Source organism: Helianthus annuus, chromosome 4 (assembly GCF_002127325.2).
Source record: "Helianthus annuus cultivar XRQ/B chromosome 4, HanXRQr2.0-SUNRISE, whole genome shotgun sequence".
Lineage (NCBI taxonomy): Eukaryota > Viridiplantae > Streptophyta > Magnoliopsida > Asterales > Asteraceae > Helianthus > Helianthus annuus.
In genome coordinates, this window is record NC_035436.2 from 201,545,646 (window position 1) to 201,570,411 (window position 24,766).

At 37.8% G+C, this 24,766-nt stretch overlaps 2 protein-coding genes and 1 long non-coding RNA gene across 4 annotated transcripts; 1 reads left to right on the forward strand and 2 right to left on the reverse strand.

The window, feature by feature from the left end:
• Positions 1–161: 161 nt before the first annotated feature.
• On the reverse strand, positions 162–4,839 carry LOC110937941 (WD repeat-containing protein YMR102C). The gene is made up of 7 exons (XM_022180408.2): positions 3,289–4,839; positions 2,882–2,972; positions 2,207–2,364; positions 2,072–2,123; positions 1,901–1,980; positions 1,732–1,825; positions 162–1,112 (listed from the first exon to the last, which is right to left on the reverse strand). Exons 1-7 carry the CDS (start codon positions 4,837–4,839, stop codon positions 466–468), a joined length of 2,673 nt encoding a protein of 890 aa, XP_022036100.2. The 3' UTR covers positions 162–465.
• A 13,616-nt stretch (positions 4,840–18,455) lies between these two features.
• On the forward strand, positions 18,456–21,188 carry LOC118491215. Of its 2 annotated transcripts, XR_004890847.1 has the most exons (3): positions 18,456–18,519; positions 18,669–18,789; positions 20,358–21,188. It is a non-coding gene; the product is annotated as an uncharacterized LOC118491215 (long non-coding RNA). The 2 variants fall into 2 exon arrangements; XR_004890846.1 differs by lacking the exon at positions 20,358–21,188 and having other exon boundaries at positions 18,669–18,968.
• Positions 21,189–22,496: 1,308 nt separating this feature from the next.
• On the reverse strand, positions 22,497–23,480 carry LOC110934183 (uncharacterized mitochondrial protein AtMg00810-like). Its single transcript, XM_022177370.1, has one exon. It carries the CDS (start codon positions 23,478–23,480, stop codon positions 22,497–22,499), a length of 984 nt encoding a protein of 327 aa, XP_022033062.1.
• Between the last annotated feature and the right edge of the window lie 1,286 nt (positions 23,481–24,766).

The window sequence follows — 24,766 nt, forward strand, 5'->3', positions numbered from 1 at the left end:
AAATTGCAGTTTACTCAACAATCAATTTATAATTAGTTTAATGTAGAAATTGTTCATTCTTCATAGATTGTGTTTATGCAAGTTTATATTTCACAATCGTGTGTGATTAATCGATCCTTTGGGCCATCAACTGGCACAACTATGGATATCATGTTCTTGTATACATGAATCTTTCTTTTCAATTAAATAAAAATATATAACAAATACCAATAATTAAACACCAAGGTACGTGAAAAACTAGTTTAGACGAAGCTTTCAGCTTGTCCTTTCGAGGGAATTATATGCTAGCTCTGCCCCTGATTGTACACTGTTCAATTCAAGGAGATCACATGTGATACAGATAACTCGCGCATTTCCAAACTACAAAACTTCTTAGTATACAAAACTCAACAACTAGCGTACCTTAATGGCAGACTATACCGTTCCAAAGACCCCACAATGAATCATTATATCACTTCAAGCCAACTACAAGCGGCCAACCTTAAAAGGCAGACCAACATTCTGGAAAACCTTGATCTCACCACCCAACCCTGCAGTCACAATCACCAAGCCCCATGCCGTTGCTTGGATGGTCTTGTGACTTCGGTTACCACCCCACCCAGGAGGAGACGACATGGAGTTTGGTGAAGGTGATGTCATTTCATCAAACCTACCTGATGAACTGATTACCGAACTGAATGACTCACAGGGCCCTACACTCGAGTCAGAATGTGCATGGTCGTTTATGTCTTCAACACTGTCCGTTGAGGGATTGCTCCTTTTAGGAAGCGGTGGCAAGGGCGTTGACAATGGTTTACTATGGCCAATGTCATCGTGTATAGAAGAAGAATTGGTTACGGGTGGTAGCAGGGTGGTTGTGAATCTTTTTGAGTGTTTCTTGGAATGCATTGCCACAAGCGGTTGTTCAAGTTTCCTACCTCCAGGCCATGGTGCTGTGACAGAAACTTCTTTACAAGGGAAATGTTCGTAAGATGTAATAATCGGATATTTATGCTTCCCTTTGGCTTCTTCGTGCCTCCAAATGTATACATGTGAATCTTCGCTAGCGCTGATTATGTATTTGCCATCCGGACTATAATCAGCTGAAAGTTGGCTGTAATTGTTTTTGTAACCTGCCAATTCAATAGTCAGTAGCACACCTTGATATTTGAGGTCAAATTGATTTTATTTTTTTTCAATTCAATTTTCATATGATTTTCATAAAATATATTTGTTTCACTTCTAGATTTGCTTTCTCTGTCTAGAGCTCAATCAGTTCATTAATTTTTTTCCAGAAAAATAAAGGAGTTAATTACTGTTTTCGTCCCTGTGGTTTGTCAAAAATCTCTATTTCAGTCCATTAGTTTAAAAATTACGATTTCAGTCCCTGTGGTTTCACTTTCGTAACCATTCCAGTCCCTGTGGTTTGTCAAAAATCACTATTTCAGTCCATTAGTTTAAAAATTACGATTTCAGTCCCTGTGGTTTCACTTTCGTAACCATTCCAGTCCCTGTGGTTTCACTTTCGTAACCATTTCAATACATTTATTCTGTTAGTACAGGGACTGAAATGGTTACGAAAGTGAAACCAGATGGACTGAAATCGCAATTTTTAAACTAATGGACTGAAATAGTGATTTTTGACAAACCACAGGGACGAAAACAGTAATTAACTCAAAATAAAGAAATATCATGTCAATTTTGATTTGAAACTTATCCCAGTTGTCCTGAAGAAAGTCAAATTTCGCATACCTTTGAATTTTTGGACAAGTTTTGTTCCATCTAAGATCCTAACCCGTGAATCCGCTGATGTCACGAGTACTTCAGATGGATTCAATGTAGAAAACTGCATGTGGAAATGATTTGTTATCTCGACATACAGAAATTATAAGGTAAAGACGTGTAAAAGTCGTATTTGTACATGAAAACCGGTTATCTTTTTAGGCTGTGGCTTTTTCTTAGTTTTCAATTCAACTTGATCCTTAAACTCAAGCTTGCAATCTAGGACAAAAGCAATCCAATTAAAAGGCGCATACGATAAAGTAAATAAGAGATATATATAGTTAACAGTTATAGAAATAGTGTGTCATACCAGCAGTGTTGTAAAATCGACAGATCCCTTTATTGGAACCAACAACCGAAACCTTCATTTGTACAAATATAAATAACTCAGCGATTTTCAATCTAAAATCACCGACCAGTAGTAGAGGTTATAGATCAAAATTACCTTGCCATCATTAGAATAACCAACCGCAGTGATCATCTCATGAAGATCGATCCAGTCCACAACATGCCGGTCTGGTATGTTCCATATTCTAACCTTAGCATCCAGTGAACCGCTTATAAAGTAGTCATTATCTGCCGGATTAAACTGAACACAAGTCACTGTCACACATATAAGTTATATAGCTAAAAAAGATTTGTCTTTGGACATTAACCAAACAAAAAAAAAAGAGTAAACTGCCATTTTGGTCCCTGTGGTTTGGTCACTTTTGCCACTTTAGTCCAAAACTCAAACTTTTTGCATCTGGGTCCCTGTGGTTTCAGTTTTATTGCCATTTTGGTCCAAAAATGAAATCAGGTCATATTTGTCTTATAAAATCCTGCTATTTTGTCCTTTTCCGCAGGGGCAATTTTTTTTTAATAAATAAATACCATATTTTATAAGACAAATATGACCTGATTTGCCCCTGAGAAAAATGACAAAATTGCATGATTTTATAAGAGAAATATGACCTGATTTCATTTTTGGACCAAAATGGCAATAAAACTGAAACCACAGGGACCCAGATGCAAAAGATTTGAGTTTTGGACTAAAGTGACAAAAGTGACCAAACCTCGGGGACCAAAATGGCAGTTTACTCAAAAAAAAACATGTTCAGCTGTTTATGAATGCGCGTACCATAGTCAGTATGGGAAAATATCTTCAAACAGTTCTTGGTTTCAATGTCCCATAGCCTTACTGTTTTATCCATCGAAGAGGATAACAAGAGCTGCAATATACGAATTTGCTTCGTTATGGTTCTATGAGTGGTGATCAAGTTAAAGCATAATAATGTAAACCAGTGGCGAAGCTTGACCCGAATGACGGGGGGGTCGAAAACGTATACACCCAAATATTTCTATAGAACTGGGGGGTCGAAAACGTATATACCCAAAAAATTATATACAAAAACTACATATGTAACACTACTGAGCGAAAAGTTCGAGGGGTCGGGCGCCCCCCCCCCCCCTGCCCCTTCTATACTTCGCCCCTGATGTAAACTTTATGTACTGTATTAAAACGAAAAGTTTATAAAATTAACTGACCCGAGATCTTGACCATGATAGGTCTAGGACATCATCCACATGACCTTCCAATGTGCAAACTGGTGTTTCGGACAACCCAAAAATAGTTTCCGGCACATGAACATAGTCCGGTACCCCTTTCTTTTTCTTCCCTTTCTTTTTCTTCTCCAGCGTAGCATCAGGCAACGGTGGCCTGCCATCAGGACTAGCTACCATAGCCATAGCGTGAACCGGTGTGCCACCAGCTGAACTCAAATCATCTCCATTCCACATCGCCATTACATCGAATTCTAACACTTCCCATATATGTATCACTTTATCCTCACCTGCGGACGCTAGATATTGACCGTCATTTGTAAATTTCATCGCCCAAATCGATCCGTCGTGACCCTGAATCTCTTGACTCATATGCAATGCTGTAAACTCCTTGTATGGCTTTCCATAAACTCTAGCTTTCACCCATTGTGAAGATGATCTTGGGTTGTTACTATTAACCGAAGGAGAACTGGTAATTGTAGAAGTTTTTTCTTTATCCGACTTTGATCCGCCAATTGATCCTATTTTTATGTTCTTGAACAACGCAGCCCCTTTTTTCTTGCTCTTTTTGAAGCTGTTGTGGAAGGAGGAGTTGCCTGGAGTTAGATTCTGATCATCGGAATCATTTCCGCATTCGTTAACCGCCTTCTTCATTAACTCCTTCACCTTCCGCGAGTACCCTGCGCTTCTCTCGAATTCCGCCATTGTAATTTGCTCCCCAGTTTTAACATCACTCAACTTGTTCCAACTTTCTTCTTTGTTACACTCTTGAACCATAAACTCTTTCCCATTATCCAAATTTTTTATCAAGAGGATGGATTCCTCTAGACTTATCGGCTTCGTGTCATCATTTTCTTCATTTTTGCTAGTATCGTCTTTCGCTACAAAAATCCCCCTTTGTTGGACTTTGCTTGGAGACGATAAACCAACTAACGGTGTCGAAAAGCTGGAAAATGTTCGGGTAAGGTGTTGTTTCGATATGGAACCGATCATTTCTTCTTTCCTCCGGTTCAAATCCATGGAAGATGTATCTATACTTCCATGTGATCTTGAACGCAACAGTAAACCATGCGAGCCTGAAAAAACAGGCTCGCATGGCAGTTTCACATCCTGTTTCAGTAGTTTTACTGAAACAGGTGATAAGTCTTTCTCTACAGGCTTACCGACATTCGCCAAAGGCGAAATGTCAGTTTTTACAGATAGTATATCCGTCAAAGAAGCTCCATTAGAGCCAGCGAAAGCTGACATATTTTTACTGCTCCCCAATCCCATATCCCGGAGAAGCCGTCGCCGCCTATCGGCGATTGACTCCGGCGCGGCCATCCACAAGTCATATTCACTAGTCTGGAAGTCTGGGAAATCCGTGGCTGAGGAGAACGACATCCGGCTGTCGTCGAACTCTTCATCAGATGACGATGAACCGAGATCCTGTGGGACGACAGCGGAGAGTCGTTGAGCGTCGAAAAAAAGGTCGTCGTCGTCATCGAGGTCTCCTAATCCCTCCCAATTCATTGTCATGGTTCTCCGGATCTCCATTTTTACACATTCGTAAAGCAACAAAATTGCAGGAGATGTGTTTTGGTTTTGTTGAGGAAGATTGGGGATTGTAAGAGAGGAAATCAAGGGAGAATCCATGACATAACGTGATTACTACTTGTCACGTTGAGACATGCAAAGCTTAACACACTGAATAATATAGAATAAAATAAGTAATGAATCTTCATGATTTAGGACCATGCCAACCTTTTAGCGCAACTTAAGCAATCATAAATGGTTCCATGTGGTAAGGCTTTTTTACTTTAAAAGCATTCCATGAATAAATTATAACATTATTTTTAACGGCAAATTTGTATCACTGATGGATCACTGGAGTATCATCGTGTCACTAGCGGAACCATCTAATCATATCCATCTCCACTAGACAATAATGTCTATACACAAATTCAGGAGAAAACCCAATAAATTATAACATTTTTTTAGAATATAATTCAGAACGAAAAATGATAATGGAATATGATATTTGTTTTGGAATATAATTCAGAACGGAAAATGATAATGGAATATGTTTTTTTTCAAAATAAAAATAAAATGATTGATTTAATATATAGCTTGAATGAGTTTTTTCCTAAATTGGTGTTATAGAAAAAATTATTTACCATTTTGGTGTTCCCTACAAACTATTTATCAAAATAGTGTTTTCATTGCTTTATATTAACTTTTTCATTGTCTCATTTATTTATTTATTTATTGGATCAATAAATTAAGAAAAACACAATCTCTCTCAGATTTTTAGTTTTTCAAATTAATTTTATTCAATTAATCATATATTTAGTTTTTTTTCCCATCAACGCATTATATTGTTTTTTATCTTTGTCTTATTTTCTTACAAATTCATTATGTTTCAATTTTCGATCAACTAAACTCATTATATTTCATTTTCTTTTTCGATCAACTGGGTGATTTTTATTGATCTCAAATGCCAAAAATTTAAACGAAACATGTAAACAAATCAAACCACTTAGTGACCCCCGACACGGTTAGCTAAAGGTTTTAGTTGTGACTTGCGAAACTTATTATTAAAGTTGTTGATAAAATGCCTTAAGCAATACCTAGAAGAATAAATAATGATCATCAAGCGGGTTGATTTTTTTGACATGTTTTCTTTTAGTTTTTTGGCATTGAGATCAATAGTGACTCGACTTTATTGACTTTATTTGACATTTTTATTTTCGTTTGTATTTGACATTTTTAATATTTGATTATCTTTGTTATGATTCGTATTTCATTCTTCAAATTTATTTGAGATGATTTATATTTGATATCAGTTGATCGAAAAAAGTTGAAACATAGTGAGTTGCTAAGAAAATAAAATAAAAAAAAGCACTAAGTTTATTAAAGAAATGAAATATAATGAGTTTAGTAGATAGAAAAATGAAACTGAAATGTAATAAGTTTGTAAGAAAATAAAAGAGTTAATTACATAGTTAGTGCCTGTGGTTTTCACAAAGTAACATACTTAGGTACTAATAGTTTAAAATCACATTCTAGGGTATTAACTTTTCATTTTATAACGTCTGGAGGTATTAACGTTATTTGTAGGTTTAAAACCACATTTTATTATTACCTAAGTATGTTATTTTGTGTAAACCACAGGGACTAACTATGTTAATACACTAGAAGTTAATACCTCCAAACGTTACAAAATGAAAAGTTAATACCCTAGAAAGTGATTTTAAACTATTAGTACCTAATTATGTTATTTTGTGCAAACCACAGGGACTAACTATGTAATTAACTCAAAATAAAATAACGATAAAAACAGTACCTAAATAAATAAATATATGAGTAATTGAATAAAAAGTAAAAAATTTAAACCACTGAAACTTGAAACGTGAGAGGGAATATGCCTTTAATTAATCCTATAATAGAGAATGAAAAAGTTAATAAAAAGTAATGAAAATACTATTTTGGTAAATAGTTTGTAAGGAACATCAAAATGGTAAATAGTTTTTCCCTCGGCAATACTTTGGAAAAAAACTCGAGCTTGAATGATAAGAAATGTTAGCTTCATGCACAGAACATGAGTTTGTACCGCGTATTATAGATGTCATTGACTCGCTGTTTTTGTTATCGTTGACATTGACATTTAATTTTCTTAATTTTTTGATCATTTAGAAATACATGTCATTTTTAATTTCCAATCATATGGAAAGGAGTTAACATTAGGTATTATAATTTAGTTGCTTGATGTGTATTACAATTTGCTTTGATCACCAACTTAATCCCGATTACACTAAAATATCTAACAACCCTTACACTTGAGCATATGTGGAGATCAAGGAAAGAACTAAAACACTCAACCGGTTCTATCAGAACATGAGATTAACTGATGGCTTAGTTCAAACTGGTTCCAATTGAAGCTCAGATGAATAGTCGACCAATCACCGGTTCTATCGAGTTGATACAAGTATTTGACTCAATCAAATGGGATTTCGGTAATGAATTATTGGGCTTAAGTCGACCAATCACCGGTTCTATGAGTTGATACAACTAGCAATGTTGTAGAAGGCGCTAGGCGCTAGTCGGGCGGTGAGGTACAGCCTAGGGATTAATCGGGATTAATAGGGATTAATCGGGATTAAGCGGATTGGACTTTTTAAGTATAATTTTACAAAAATTTATAGATATATAGATAACTTTTTACTTTTTATTAATAAATTTACAAGTTTATGAGATAACTTTATACTTTTTATTATTAAATTTAAAAGTTTAGGAACCATATGTAAACTAGTGAAAGATAGACGGGGTTAAATGTTAAAATACCTAAACTTAAATGTTAAAATAGGTTTATAACTAAAATTTGGACTTTAAACAATGGGCCATGTTTCAAAAATTGGGATTTTTGACTCAAAAAAAAACATGGCCCGATTAGTCTGATTTTGACCGATTTTTGCCGATTTAGTCCGACTTTGATCGATTTTGACCATAACCGATTTTTTTGACCGACTAGCTTAAACTTAGGCAGTAACCCACCGACTAGCGCCTAGGCGCCGATTAATCGGCCGCCTAGGCCGATTTCTGCAACATTGGATACAAGTATTTGACTCAATCAAATGGGATTTCGGTAATGAATTATTGGGCTTAAATCAGATATAGATATAATTATAAGGAGTTAAATGCCAAATAGTCCCTGTGGTTTGGGCTGTTTTGCCAGTATAGTCCAAAGGTTTCATTTTTAACATCTGGATCCAAAAAGATTTCATCGTTGCCATTTTGGTCCAACTGACTTAACTCCATCCATGCGCCTCAGTTAGTCAAGGGGTATTTTTGTCATTTCATGTTTTCTGAATTATATTAAAGATTATAAAAGGAGAACAAAACTGTTGTGAGGGAGGATCGAACCTGGGCCTCTGGCCGGTTCACTCACAAACGCACAAGACACTAGCCAGTGAGCCATGCTCACATTTGTGCAAGAAATGGATCTTTATTGATTTTATTCTTTGATTTAGTTCATCACCTACACCTGCAAACAGATGACCAAACACGTGCCACATTATCAGTTTCTGTCATTAGCTCGTTAATTAGCATGTATTCGAAATGCGGGTGCTTTAAAGATTCATTAAAATCGTTTTCCGAAATGCCGTTGTTCTATGGATTCGATGATCGCAGCGTATGGGTTTCACGGAATGGGAAAAGAAGCAGTCGAGTTATTCAATCAAATGGAAAACGAAGGGTTCGAACCGAACGATGTTACGTTCTTGAGTTTACTTTACGCCAGGGGCGTACCCACCCTAAGCCAAGGGTGGGCGGGCGCACACCATGAAAAAATATTTTTTAGTGTTATTTTTCGTCGGAAATCCCGACCGCACCCCTTAGAATTTTTCACCCGCACCCCTTAGAATTTTTCACCCGCACCCCTTAGAATTTTTCACCCGCACCCCTTCAAAATAATGCAAAGGTCTCAAGTTCAAGTCTTTGCTCATCTTTGCTCCATCACTAAGTTTTTATTTTTGTAAATTCATTTATACCCTTAACCATAATTTTGGGCCCAATTCTTTTTGTCGCCCGAGGCCTAAATTTTTTCAAAAGTTTTCGGGGACGGCTCTGTTTGAAAATATTGCGCACCCCCAGGAAAAAATTCCTGGGTCCGCCACTGCTTTACGCTTGCAGTCACTGTGAGTTAAAAGACGAAGGGATCAAGGTTAGGGTTTCCTTGGTCATCTGTTTGCAGGTGTAGGTGATGAACTAAATCAAAGAATAAAATCAATAAAGATCCATTTCTTGCACAAATGTGAGCATGGCTCACTGGCTAGTGTCTTGTGCATTTGTGAGTGAATCGGCCAGAGGCCCAGGTTCGATCCTCCCTCACAACAGTTTTTGTTCTCCTTTTATAATCTTTAATATAATTCAGAAAACATGAAATGACAAAAATACACCTTGACTAACTGAGGCGCATGGATGGAGTTAAGTCAGTTGGATCAAAATGACAACGATGAAACCTTTTTGGATCCAGATGTTAAAAATGAAACCTTTGGACTATACTGGCAAAACAGCCCAAACCACAGGGACTATTTTGGCATTTAACTCTAATTATAAGTATTTGACTCAAATGGGTTTTATTTGGATTTTGGTGGAACCAACATTAATGTGGGCCTCTAGCCAGATATATTATTAGAGTTGCACAAAAAATCTATTATGTATATTAAAACAATACATTTTGGGCCACTTGGCATTTGCTTAAACCATTACTTGCCACATGTCACTCTAGAACCATCTCCTAATTCCTTTTGAGCGCCAAAGTCTTCTAATTTCTTTTATCTTTTTTACATTCGCACGCGAGCGTGCTCTCTCTCTCTCTCCAATTAAACCTCTCTCTCTCTCTCTCCAATTAAACTCCTTTCAGTTTCTTCGTAACCTATCAAAACCCTAATTGACAGTCATATTCAATCAAAATTGGAGTTTCTCATACCTATCAAAACCATAATTGAAATATCAACCATGACAGAGAGGCAGCGAAACCAGGCAGTGGTTGTGTCTAGCGGCGGCAGTGGTGGTCTAATGTTGATGGTGGAGGAGTCGCGGCGGCGGTGGTTTTATGGTACTTGAACCTTCCTCTCAATCTTTCCCTACGCCTTCTAACTCATCATTGCATCTCTTAATCAGACAGCTCCTTTCTCTCATCTATACTTTCAATCAAAACGTAGTTTCGATAATTATAATCCCATTTCCTTTCAATCGTTTTTTTTTTCATCTCAGAAACCCTAAAACTAAGACGATCTTCCACTTTTTTTTTCTCGGTCTTGAAATCTGAAGATATTTTTGGGACGCAGATCATTGTCGCATTGGTTTCAAACCCTAAAATTGATGGCCTTTTTTTGTTCGTATGGTGTAATCGTAGCCAGTAGCATCATCTAAATCCCCTAAATGATACCCAATTAGGGTTTTAAATTTTGTGATTAAACTTTCTATTGATGTTACTGTGGGTTGATCTATGATTGAAACAGGTTATGATCAATCTTCAACATCTACCCATCTGTACTTATGTCATCTTCCTCAAGATCTACATATATAATGAGAACGGTACTCCTGTCTTTTTGTTTGAAGCATTTTATGGATCATAAACAATATAAATTGATAATTAATTTTGTTTGAAGCATTTTCCCCTTTGATGAACAATTAAACTCTTTTAACCCTCATCTTCTTTATATGATTTTTGCAATTTTCTATAGGTTTACGTGTTTGAAAGTCCCAAAGGAACAAAAATTTTCAAAAGTGGCTAGGGATTTGATTTTTCATTTGCCATGTGACGTGGAATTAAGGTTAGGTACCGGTGGAATTGAAGAAACAAAGGTAAGTAGACTATAAAGTATGATATTATTTCTAAGGGTATAAAACCAGGTATTATTAGCATTTTTTAGATTTGTTTTATAAAGTTTTGTGATGATTGTTTCAATCCGATTTATATATCTTGATACCGTGAAACTGGTTAGAGAGCCTATGAAACCGTTGCGAAGTGATTGGGATTTGACTCTTGAACTGTTGAAGTATAAGTCACAGCAAGGGATTAGGGTTTTGTTGTTGGTTTGGGATGATAAAACTTCGAACAAGTTCTTTATTACGACGGTATGAATCTGTCTTTAGTTCGTATTCATCGATATTTAGTTTATGTTTAAATATTTATTTAATTCTTGTTTGTTTTAGGATTTCTGTATGTTTTTTCTGCTTTATGGCAGTGTAAGTTTGATGATGTTGAAATGGAACACCAACTGTTCGATAAAATGCCCCAGTGAACAAAACATACTTGTAGCACAAATCTTTTGATGCTTTCTTTGAAGTAGAATGTATGTTGAAATTTTTCCTATAGAAACTGTAGATTTGATAGCCATTGAGGTAGATAGATTAAATGTACTGGTGCAGTGGTGCTGTAGTTTTAAACACTTGCGGGGATAATCATTCTTTACACACGAACATGAGTGTTTTTGTTTCTTGGTTTGATTTACATTTTGTTAGCCATGGGGGCTTTGACATTGTAAATTAAAGGCTATTCCTTTGTCTCTTGGAGTGGACTAGGCCTTGGGGTCCTGGGCTCTCTTGAGCATCGAGGCCGCACGCCGCATGGCAGTGAGCCAAGATGCCGCACCGCGCATGGGCGCGCGCGCGCGCAGAAGCTTCCAGCATTGAATGACAGGGCAGTTTCAGTCCAGCTTCGTAACTGACGAGTTAATAGGCTTTGACTGAGAATTAAATGACGTATTAAATTGCATTGAAGACGTTTAATGCAATTTAAACCTCTCATTTAATTCATTTTGACTGTTTCAACCTAGGAGCTGTATAAATACAGCTCCATACCCACTTCAGAGGGACACCAGCAACACAACAGCAATCTAAACTTTCTCTCCAGAATTTTCTTGCAGCTTTCAAGGTAACCTTCGGGTTGTAGGCGAACTCCGGCAGTACTACTGCTCCGGCTGTTGTACCCTGGGAAACAAAACGAGTACTCTTGGGAGACTCGGAATTTGTTTTAAGGGAAGCGTGTTGAACACGTGACTCAGCCACTCTGCTTCTACTCCTTTCTTGTATTTTGGTTTATTTCAGTTGTATTCGTACTAGTATTTTAGCTTTCTAATTTCTGTATTGTAATCATATTAAAAAAATTTGTTTTATTTTATTTATTTATGCGAACGGTTCCTACAATCTTAAAACAAATTTTTAAAACCGTTCGTGTAATCAAAACCATTCTGATTGTGATTCAAACCAGTTTTGCTTTCACTCAGTTTGTGTTTTAAAAACAGATTTTTTTTAGTTTTCATCTTCAAAGGAGCGACTTTGGTTGAAAACTATTTTTGGTTACATCAGAATTTGTCCTAAAAATTTGCTAAACTTTCTGATTTGGTCTTCAAAGTTGGACTTAGAAGCCGATTAGTAAGTTCTAAATATTATAAATTTTCTGTCTTTGGTCTTCAAAGTTGGACTTAGAAGCCAAAACAGTAAATTGTGGTAAAATTAAAATTTAGTAGTTTCCTTCTGGTGTGTGCGTAAATCAGAATTTATTGACTAAAAATTGTAATTTTAATTTTTTTCAGAATGTCGACCTCAAACAACAACAATACGAATGTTGTAGTTGGAACCCCTGCCAACACTGTGGGAGCGTCCACAGTGGCAAATCATGCTGAAAGACCTGAAAAGTTCTCGGGTCTACACTTCAAGCGGTGGCAACAGAAGATGTTCTTCTACTTGACCACCATGAACCTTGCGAGGTTCTTGACGGAAACCGCTCCCCAACCTGCGGAAGGGGAGACCGACGCTCAGGCTCTGAGCGCGGTAGATGCGTGGAAGCATTCGGATTTCATATGTCGAGGCTATGTACTCAATGGTCTCTCGGATGCACTGTATAATGTGTACTACAATATCAAGACTTCCAAAGAGTTGTGGGAGTCTTTGGAGAAAAAGTACAAAACGGAGGATGCGGGAACAAAGAAATTTGTTGTCGCCCGTTTCTTGGACTTCAAAATGGTTGATAACAAGCCGGTTATGAACCAAGTCCAAGAGTTGCAAATTATACTAAATGACATCCATGCCGAGGGAATGGTACTTAGCGAGACATTTCAAGTGGCAGCCATGATTGAAAAATTACCTCCTGCTTGGTTGGATTTTAAGAATTATCTTAAACACAAGCGGAAGGAAATGTCGGTGGAGGACCTTGTTCTTCGTCTTCGTATAGAAGAGGAGAATAGGATTGCCCTAAAAAACAGCCTTGTGCAGCCTAGTGCTAGTGCAAACGTGGTTGAGCATGGGCAATCCTCTAAAGGCACAAAGGGCAAGGGGAAAAAGGACAAAGGGAAAGGGAAAGCAAAGGCTAGCAACCTTGGACCGAAGAAAGGGGTTGTGAAAAAGAAACCTCAAACGTTCCAAGGGACTTGTTACAACTGTGACGAGCCGGGGCATCAGGCTAACCAATGCAAGAAACCAAAGCGTGAGCGTGCGCACATGGTGGATGAAGACGGAATGCCTTTGGTGGCAATGATTTCCGACAAAAGCGCAATGATGAATGAGGTCAATACGGTGACCAATACTCCAAAAGGTTGGTGGGTTGATACGGGTGCGACCCGTCACGTTTGTGCAGACAAAAGTCTCTTTACCACCTTCAAGGCGCTTTCTGGAGAAGAGAAGCTGTATATGGGAAATGCAGCCACCGCTGACATCATGGGTGAAGGAACGGTGATCTTGAAGTGGACTTCGGGGAAGGAGCTCACTCTAAGCAACGTGTTGTATGTCCCAGACTTGCGTAAGAATCTAGTCTCGGGATGGTTGCTTAACAAGTTTGGTTTTCGTTTAGTTTTTGAGAGCGATCAATTTGTACTAACTAAACGAGGAACGTATGTAGGCAAGGGCTATGCCCAAAATGGAATGTTCAAATTGAATGTAATGGCTGTCAAGAACATGAATAAAATTGCTACTACTTCTACTTATATGCTTGAGTTTTCTGAATCGAATAAATGGCATGGTAGATTAGGTCACGTAAATTTTAATTATATACGCCGTTTAATCAATTTAAATTGTATACCAACATTCCATATTGATTCACACTATAAATGTGAAACATGCGTTGAATCCAAACTTACAAGAACATCATCAAAATCGGTTGAACGAATAACCGAACCCCTTGATTTAATTCACACTGATATTTGTGACTTAAAAGCGGTACCCACAACAGGTGGAAATAAGTACTTCATCACGTTTATTGACGACAGTACTAAATATTGCTATGTATATTTACTAAAAAGTAAAGATGAAGCAATAAGTAAATTTATCTTGTATAAAAATGAAGTTGAGAATCAACTTCAAAAGAAGATAAAGGCTTTGCGAAGCGATCGAGGAGGCGAATATGTTGCACCTTTTGCCGAGTTATGCGCAAAAAGTGGCATTGTACATGAGTGTACACCTCCTTACTCTCCACAATCAAATGGCGTGGCGGAACGAAAGAACCGCACATTGAAAGAAATGATGAACGCCATGTTGATAAGTTCTGGGGTGAGCCACGAACTGTGGGGGGAAGCCATTCTCTCGGCTAATTATCTTTTGAATAGGATACCACTCAAAAAGAGAGACGAAACTCCATATGAGTTATGGAAAAGGAAGAAACCTTCATACAAATACTTGAAAGTGTGGGGGTGCCTAGCAAAGGTGACTGTACCACCTCCTAAGGCTCTTAGGATAGGACCCAAAACTGTTGATTGCATATTTATTGGGTATGCACATCAAAGTAGTGCACATCGCTTTCTTGTACATGAGTCCAAGAATCCTGATGTACACGTAAACACTATTATGGAGGTGAATTCTAACGTTGTGTCTTACTTTGAAAATGTGTTTCCTTTGAGAAGACAAACACATGCAACTTCATCAACACCTAATTTTGAAGTAGGTGAAAGTTCATCTACACCAGTTGATGAGGTGGTTCATGATAACACACATGAACAACCTGAGGTTGAAGAAAGTGATCGTAGGCGAAGTAAAAGGCCAAGGGTTGAAAAATCCTTCGGTCCAGACTTCGTTAGCTATATGGTTGAGGGCGAGCCCAATACATATCGCGAAGCGGTTTCCTCTTCAGAAGGACCTCAATGGAAAGAAGCAATAAGAAATGAAATAGATTCTATATTGCAAAATCATACTTGGGAGTTAGTAGATCTTCCACCTGGTTGCAAACCACTTGGATATCGTTGGATATTCAAAAGGAAGATGAAAACTGATGGAAGTATTGATAAGTACAAGGCTAGGTTGGTGATTAAAGGATTTAGACAAAAGGAAGGTCTAGATTACTTTGATACCTACTCGCCTGTGACGCGCATAACCTCGATTAGATTGGTTCTTGCTATAGCGGCTTTAAGAAATTTGGAAGTTCACCAAATGGACGTTAAAACCGCATTTCTAAATGGCGATTTAGAAGAAGAAATTTACATGGAGCAACCTGAAGGTTTCTCCGCCCCAGGTCAAGAGGGTAAAGTATGTAAACTCGTCAAGTCTTTGTGTGGCTTAAAGCAAGCACCAAAACAATGGCACCAAAAGTTTGATCATGTCATGATTGACAATGGTTTCAAAATAAATGAGTGCGACAAATGTGTTTATTTCAAAGACACAAATGAAGGTTATGTCATCTTATGCCTTTATGTAGACGATATGCTTATCATTGGGAGTAATGATAAAATTATCAAAGCTACTAAAAGCATGTTGAAAGCGAGATTTGACATGAAAGACATGGGTTTAGCGGATGTGATTCTTGGAGTAAAGATCATAAAAACCCAAGAAGGTCTTGTGTTAAGTCAATCTCACTATGTGGATAAAATTCTTGAAAAATTCAACTCGGGAGATACGAGTGTCGCTCGAACTCCAGTTGATACCTCCCAACATCTCAAGAAGAATAAAGGAGATGGAGTTGCTCAGTTAGAGTATTCAAGAATTATAGGCAGTCTAATGTATCTAATGACATGTACTAGACCCGACTTGGCTTACGCGGTGAGTAGGCTAAGTAGATACACCAGCAATCCGTGCGCGGATCATTGGAAGGCTATCACGAGGGTGCTTAGATACATACGATACACAAGAGACTATGGACTGCATTATACCCGACAACCAGCAGTGATCGAAGGATACACTGATGCAAACTGGATATCGGATAATAAAGATTCCAAATCAACAAGTGGTTACGTGTTTACACTTGGAGGAGCTGCTATTGCTTGGAAGTCTTCTAAGCAAACGGTCATAGTGAGATCCACAATGGAATCTGAATTTATCGCCTTGGATAAGTCAGGCGAGGAGGCGGAATGGCTACGTCAATTCGTGGAAGATATTCCAAGATGGCCAAAGCCTTTGCCAGCCATATGTGTACATTGTGATAGCCAATCAGCGATTGGTAGAGCTCAAAGCTTGATGTACAATGGCAGATCAAGGCATATGCGACGTAGACATAACACGATACGACAACTACTCTCAACGGGTGTTATCACAATTGATTATGTGAGATCAGCGGATAACATTGCGGACCCGTTTACAAAAGGCTTAAGCAGAGAGTTAGTAGAAACGTCGTCAAGAGGGATGGGACTAAAGCCCGTGGTTAATGGGAATATGAGGGAAACCTAACTTAGTTGACTGGAGATCCCAAGATCTAAGTTCAATAGGACAACTTAATCATATTACCAAAACGGAGTCACTGTGGGGGAGTACCCCAAACTAAATAAAAGGGAGTTACATATACTTCCTAGTCCATTCCAATCAGTGACATGAAGTGAGGTTAAGCATATTAAGGTTAATGATTTCGGGAAATCAAATAACCATGATGCTTTTAATGATTCATGGGAATCACCTATGTTAGAGAGAAGTGAGGTCGCTTCAAATGGATTTGTGGGGTGCGCAAATCCTAGAGCTCTCGCAGAACCAGGCCAGTGTTCCAGGACCATAATAGGACACGACAATGAGGAGTTGGCCAAACCAGGGAGAGTATTGTGTGAAGTGTATTGTCGTTTACACAAATGGGGGTATGTTCAAGGACATCGCGTCTACACACCGCTAGTAAGCTAAGTGCGCTTCACAAAAGAAGGTTCAAAGGCTTCAACCTACCTATCTTGCAATACTCAACTGTCGAAGTTTATCGTTGAAAAGTGTAAGGAAAAGATCCATTTCCATACATGTGGGGGATTGTTGGAAATTTGATGAAAATAGCATTTTTCATGTGGGGGATTGTTGGAAAATAAGTGAAAATAGCATTTTTCACAAATATAGGAAAATGATTTTTTCCTATTTTGGACTAGAAATAAATATAATAAAATGAGCGGGTTTTATGTATTTATTTGTGGGTTTGTGTTCTATGTTGGAAGAGCTTCGCAACGAACTAAACCGCGTCCAAAACCGAGCTAAGATGAATGAGATATCGATGCTCAAAGTTGGGTGTTTGGAACATTCAATGTTGAAACTAAAGGGAAAGTAGCATCTTGTCCCACATAGGAGGAGAGATGGAACTTAAATGGGTATTTAAGGTGGAACTCTCCATCCTTATTGTTTCATGGAAGCACACACTAGTGTCCTCGCGAAGGGTGCGGAGCACCCTAACTCGCACTCGCACTCGCACACGCTCACGCGCGCGCGCGTGGCGTGGGCGATGAGGCGCAATGTGGCGCTTTGATGGCGCACTTTGCACTTCGCACGCTCGCATCGCCGCGAGCCGCTTGAGAGCCGCCTTTGTATTTTTGACCCCGCGCGCGTGGTGAAGCACAAGGGTTGCAAGGACCAAGTGGTAGGTGATGCGGCGCATGACGTGGCAGTCATGCGCATGCGCGCGCGGGTACACGAGGCGCGCGGTTGGGCGCATGGTGTATGGGTCCTGCTGTGCCGTGTGCGGCGCACCAGAGTGAGCCAATACGGCGCGACTGTGTGGCGCACACGTATAGACTCACAGGGACGTGGCGCACGCCGCGCGGCAGTGAGCCAAGAGGCCGCACGCCGCACGGCAGTGAGCCAAGAGGCCGCACGCCGCACGGCAGTGAGCCAAGAGGCCGCACGCCGCACGGCAGTGAGCCAAGATGCCGCACGCCGCATGGCAGTGAGCCAAGATGCCGCACCGCGCATGGGCGCGCGCGCGCGCAGAAGCTTCCAGCATTGAATGACAGGGCAGTTTCAGTCCAGCTTCGTAACTGACGAGTTAATAGGCTTTGACTGAGAATTAAATGACGTATTAAATTGCATTGAAGACGTTTAATGCAATTTAAACCTCTCATTTAATTCATTTTGACTGTTTCAACCTAGGAGCTGTATAAATACAGCTCCATACCCACTTCAGAGGGACACCCACAACAGCAATCTAAACTTTCTCTCCAGAATTTTCTTGCAGCTTTCAAGGTAACCTTCGGGTTGTAGGCGAACTCCGGCAGTACTACTGCTCCGGCTGTTGTACCCTGGGAAACAAAACGAGTACTCTTGGGAGACTCGGAATTTGTTTTAAGGGAAGCGTGTTGAACACGTGACTCAGCCACTCTGCTTCTACTCCTTTCTTGTATTTTGGTTTATTTCAGTTGTATTCGTACTAGTATTTTAGCTTTCTAATTTCTGTATTGTAATCATATTAAAAAAATTTGTTTTATTTTATTTATTTATGCGAACGGTTCCTACAACATCTACCCATCTGTACTTATGTCATCTTCCTCAAGATCTACATATATAATGAGAACGGTACTCCTGTCTTTTTGTTTGAAGCATTTTATGGATCATAAACAATATAAATTGATAATTAATTTTGTTTGAAGCATTTTCCCCTTTGATGAACAATTAAACTCTTTTAACCCTCATCTTCTTTATATGATTTTTGCAATTTTCTATAGGTTTACGTGTTTGAAAGTCCCAAAGGAACAAAAATTTTCAAAAGTGGCTAGGGATTTGATTTTTCATTTGCCATGTGACGTGGAATCAAGGTTAGGTACCGGTGGAATTGAAGAAACAAAGGTAAGTAGACTATAAAGTATGATATTTATTTCTAAGGGTATAAAACCAGGTATTATTAGCATTTTTTAGATTTGTTTTATAAAGTTTTGTGATGATTGTTTCAATCCGATTTATATATCTTGATACCGTGAAACTGGTTAGAGAGCCTATGAAACCGTTGCGAAGTGATTGGGATTTGACTCTTGAACTGTTGAAGTATAAGTCACAGCAAGGGATTAGGGTTTTGTTGTTGGTTTGGGATGATAAAACTTCGAACAAGTTCTTTATTACGACGGTATGAATCTGTCTTTAGTTCGTATTCATCGATATTTAGTTAATGTTTAAATATTTATTTAATTCTTGTTTGTTTTAGGATTTCTGTATGTTTTTTCTGCTTTATGGCAGTGTAAGTTTGATGATGTTGAAATGGAACACCAACTTGCACAAATCTTTTGATGCTTTCTTTGAAGTAGAATGTATGTTGAAATTTTTCCTATAGAAACTGTAGATTTGATAGCCATTGAGGTAGATAGATTAAATGTACTGGTGCAGTGGTGCTGTAGTTTTAAACACTTGCGGGGATAATCATTCTTTACACACGAACATGAGTGTTTTTGTTTCTTGGTTTGATTTACATTTTGTTAGCCATGGGGGCTTTGACATTGTAAATTAAAGGCTATTCCTTTGTCTCTTGGAGTGGACTAGGCCTTGGGGTCCTGGGCTCTCTTGAGCATCGAGGCGCGCGCCTGAATCGCCTTTGACCCGGGTCAGTGACTACCTAGCGAGAGGGTGTATAGATTCTCATGAACGAGGAGAAGACATTCGCTTTCATATTTGGTTTATTCCTAGCTTCTAACTGGTTATTATTAAGTTAAAAATGAGATTTGAAATGCTTCATTGGTATGTATTTTTATCTACAAGATTGGCTACACTTTGTTGTATCTTGACTCATATCTACATAGTAGATACATCAAGCATTTATACACTAAGGTGCAAATTAATGAACACATTATTGTTTCCCCAGATTTGGAGCTAACTACATCTAGCCGAAATAGCTCACTCTATCTAGCCGTTAGTGTAAAGCCATTAGATTTTTTAATTCACTGGTTTTCATCATAAATAATAGTTCTTTCTTATCTTCGTCTTTCTCCTCTAATTGCTTTTTTTTTGGTCAAATGGCAACGTCCAGAGTTGTTTTTGAATTTAAATCTTTCTTTTTTGGTGTACAATGAATGAATTTTCTTATAAGGTGTTTTATATGTGAGATTGTGAGTTATTTTTGAAATTCAGAATATTATTATCTTAACAAAAGAGTCAGCGGGTTAACCTATTCCATTGAGTTACCCATTTGTTTAATTGTGTATTACAAATGCCTATTTTCTCACATCTTCATTTTAAGAAACCTGCAAAGCCTCAAATCTTTAACTGGATATCAATACGCCTTTTGTGGCAACCACACGTACCGCCATTGTTTGTTTATTTTATTGTGATATACCTCCTACTAATTCTTGATAAATTGTATAATATATCTTAAATGTACCAGAAAAATATCGGTATAATTCAGCAGTCTGATTCTTGATCTTTGGCAGATGTCACAACGGGGTGTTTGGCAGCTTCAGAAGCTGGTAGTCAGCTACTGTAACTGCGGTGGAAGTAGTAGGGGTATCAGGTATGTTATATATATATATATATATATGTGTGTGTGTGTGTGTCTTTAAATATGGTACCATGGCTTATTTTGTAGTCTAATTTCTCTATGATTGGCAAATTAGTGTACCCTTATAAACCATGCTTTCATTGGATCCATAATCTTCAACATGTCAAATTTATGTAAATATATAACCGCACGGTTTAGTAAGCCTTTTTATGTGCATTTTTCAGTAAAAAACCATGATGTCTTAGTTGAAGGGTGTAATATGGAGTCCAGATGATTCATTGTTTGGTATCTGGAGTTGATTACGAGGCTCCTTAGGCTCTGCATTGGACGAGGGAGATGAAGTTGCTAAATGGCTCACTTACTTCCGAAGGGAAACCAAGCCACTTAGTAAGCTTTAATGAAGGTACAATTCACCACATATTATTATAGGCTTCAAGCTGATCTTTTACTTTAATCAAGCTATGAGGATGGTATTTGCTTACTGATTATTACATGATCCCTTATTGGCTTAAGCACACATAAATCTACACCTCACTTTGTTTGTGTGCGAAGTATAAAGCAAGAAAGGTAGCCAAGAATGAACAACAATAAGAAAGACTTTTGTAAGGTCAAGGCGTACATAAAGCAACTCAACATTTTTAACCACAACAATAGATAGGGGTTGTGAATGTATGTTTATTGCGTGTAGTTATCATACATTATGTTTTAATTTGGAAAGGCCTATAAAAAAATGATGACCTACATGGGGTTCAATGCCGGTAGATATTATATGTTTGTGTTAAGCCACCCGCGAAAGTCGCGGGATCTTAGGCTAGTAGTTAATATATTTATAACTGGTTATTAACCAGTATACTAGAAACCAGTTTAGGTTACAAAAAACCATAGGTTAGCAACTGGTTTGGAGATTTAGAACAAGAACCAGTTAGTACCTGGTTTTTTTAACCTAATATATTAACCAGTTATTCCATTTTTTTTAAACTTTATTTTACTTTTTTTAAGTTTGTTTTACCATTTTACCTTAAAAACAGGTAACTTAATTAAAAAAAATGGTTATTAATAACCGATTATAGGTTAACCAGTCCTAAAATAACCGCATAATCGGTTTTGACCAAGTCAACCAATACCGATCTAGAGGAATTGTTACAATTGTATGAGGTCCAACAATAGCTTGGAGCGTGAACCTAAGATGTTCTTTAACGAGAATTCAGATAGTGTTTAGGATTCAAGAATCATGGTGACAAGATTGATTGTTTAAAATTTTAGATGTGTGTTTTGAGTTTGTTGTTTAAAATTGCAAACAACGATAAAAATCAAGATTGATTGATAAAATAATTAATATTATAACTTGGTGATATAAAGTGTTGCATACTAGACGACATCTCAATGCCACCTAAGTAGAAGAGTGTAGTGTTCATGTGGGTGTGAAAATATTCTTTTTCTTCCGTAGCCACACCCTAGCCAACCTCGACGCGGTTTGCCACGCCCACACTTGCCTACGTGGAGCGCCCCACGTTCACATCTTGGTACCACTACCAATGGTCTAAGTGACTATATAAGGCGCACAAATGCCGAATAGTTCATTCATATTTGATTTAACACTATTCATATTTAAAGGCAGTATTTTTAATATGTCAAATAAAAACATTTAGGGCATCCACAGTAGATGTTTTTAGTGTATTTTTTTAGAGAAAAGAGGGTGATGTGGATGAGAGAGTGTATGTGAGCGTGATTAGGAAGTGAGTGTTTTTATGTCTTGTGTGTAGGGTATGAGAGAGAGAAATGCTCCTATTAGTAGGACAAGTGTCATGTGTCACATAAAAAACATCCATCAAAAACACTTACATATCTGTAATGCTCTTAGTTTGGGTATATTATATCAATAACATCTAGATAAAACTAGTCAATATTCAGTTAAAGCTTATTCAAATGTTTTTTGTCTTATTTTAAAGCATTGAGTATGTGAAGAATCAATTCTCATTACGTTGCAATAGGTTACACTGTACAATATATAGACTTGATGAATATGAACAATCTAGACAATAAATAAGGAATAAATACACGTGCACAAATATTATCTACTATCCCCCCGCAAGCTGAACGGTGGTGGACCGATACGAAGCATCTGACGAAAAATGTCGAACTGAGACGAAGGAAGACTCTTCGTGAAAATATCAGCCACCTGAAGCTTGGTCGGAACAAATTTAGTAACCAATTTTCTAGCATTGACAAGTTCTCGTAGAAAATGATAATCCAAATCAATGTGTTTAACATGTTTGTGGGAAACAGGATTTTGTGTGAGAAATAAAGCACTATGATTATCACATAGTATGGTTGGTCTATCAGGCGGAAGAGCATGTAACTCCTGAAGAAGATGAGTGATCCAAACAATTTCAGCGGCGGTGTTGGCCATAGCACGATACTCAGATTCACAACTAGTTCTGGCAACAGTTGGTTGCTTTTTAGCACTCCAAGAGATCAAGTTACCACCCAAAAAAATTGAATAGCCATAAGTGGAGCAACGTGTCTCCAAGCAACGGGCCCAATCTGCATCAGAGAATCCAAGTAGCGATGTGGTAGTGGGACGACTATAGTGTAACCCAAAGGCAATAGTACCTTTGAGATACCGAAGAATCCTTTTTACCTCCTTAAAATGATCAACAGTTGGAGCATGTAAAAGTTGACTAACTTGATTAACAGCATAACAAATGTCAGGTCTCGTGATCGTTAAATATTGGAGAGCACCTACAACGGATCGATAAAGCGTAACATCGGAAAAAGGGGTACCTGCAGTGACAAAAGAAACATTGGAGCTTAAAGGTGTTGGTGCTGGTTTAGCATCCAACATTTTAGCCCGAGTCAGAATATCCATCGTATATTTTGATTGATTCAAGAAAAGACCATTTGTAGTGTAGGTAACCTCCAATCCCAAAAAGTAGTTGAGTCTCCCAAGATCTTTGATGGCAAATTCCTTGCCAAGAGTGGTAATAAAGGATTTAGTGGTTGGTGAATGATTACCAGTAAGGATAAGATCATCAACATAGACAAGTAAATACATGATACAGGAGTTATGGTTATAAATGAATAGAGAAGGATCAGCACGACTGCATGTGAAACCATTGTTGACAAGAAACATGCTAAGACGATGAAACCAAGCTCTGGGGGCTTGCTTCAAGCCATATATAGCTTTGTTTAATTTGCAAACATGAGATGGGAATCGAACATCAATAAAACCCTTCGGTTGTTCCATAAAAACGTTTTCTGACAGATGTCCATGTAAAAAGGCATTATTGACATCTAGTTGATGAAGATGCCAATTGTGAATTATACTTAGAGCAAGAACAGTACGAACAGTAGTGGCTTTAACGACAGGACTGAAAGTATGGGAATAATCAAGGCCCGGAATTTGGGTAAAACCTTGAGCAACAAGTCTGGCTTTGTATCGTTCAATGGAACCATAGGATTTAAATTTGGTACGAAAAATCCATTTTGAACCTACAACATTGGCATTGGATGGTCGTGGAACAAGAGTCCAGGTATTGTTCTTGGTAAGAGCATGAAATTCTTATTGTCTAGATTGTTCATATTCATCAAGTCTATATATTGTGTAACATTCCCAAAATTTTTATAAAATATATAAAAACTTATGTTATTAAAAGGATACATCATGGGTAAGTTGAAATATGAGGTATTTTGGGCAAGCGTAGGAACCATTTAATAATTAAATTATAAAAAAATACATTATATTTGAACCTACTCTGTTTTAATGAAACTTGGTTCAAAATGTAGATAAAATTATTCTTGTTTCAATGGCATGTTTATTATTTTATAAAACGTCATATTCTGAAAATAATAAGTGCCCAATGATTGAAGCAGTTAAATTAATTATAAATATAATAATAAAATAAATTTATGAATTATAAACTGAAAATACTTACCTAAAGTAAATGCATGAAATCAATATGCATGAAAATTCAATATGCATGAAATTCAAAATTTGTACGGCATGTATACGTGTAACAAATTGATGAAAGTGTACGTGGCCAATTGTGGAGATTTGCATATAGAAGGTGACTTCAACCTTCTCAATTGCTCAGCCTTTTTCTCGGCCACTCTATTTCTTTAGTAATTCCCATTCTCTTTAGTATTACACCCCTAAATACTACAAAGCCCTGCCCTGTTTTAAGTATGGTAGCCCCTGACTACTGATACCCTGTCCAAGTGACGTAGGGCCCCGTAACGTATGTCAAGGCTCTGCTTAAATTCGTTGGGGTTCTGTCTCGTGACGTAGGGATAAAGTAGAATTGGGTCACTATACTTAATGTGAGTGCACTATATATTTTA

Coding starts and splice junctions, on each gene's coding strand:
- LOC110937941 (XM_022180408.2), bottom strand. CDS start 4,839: ATGGAGATCCGGAGAACCATGACAATGAATTGGGAGGGATTAGGAGAC. Junction 2,973..3,288: donor TATCATGGTCAAGATCTCGG/GTCAGTTAATTT, acceptor CGTATATTGCAG/CTCTTGTTATCCTCTTCGAT. Junction 1,981..2,071: donor TCGATTTTACAACACTGCTG/GTATGACACACT, acceptor CTTTTGTCCTAG/ATTGCAAGCTTGAGTTTAAG.
- LOC110934183 (XM_022177370.1), bottom strand. CDS start 23,480: ATGTATTTACTTGTCTATGTTGATGATCTTATCCTTACTGGTAATCAT.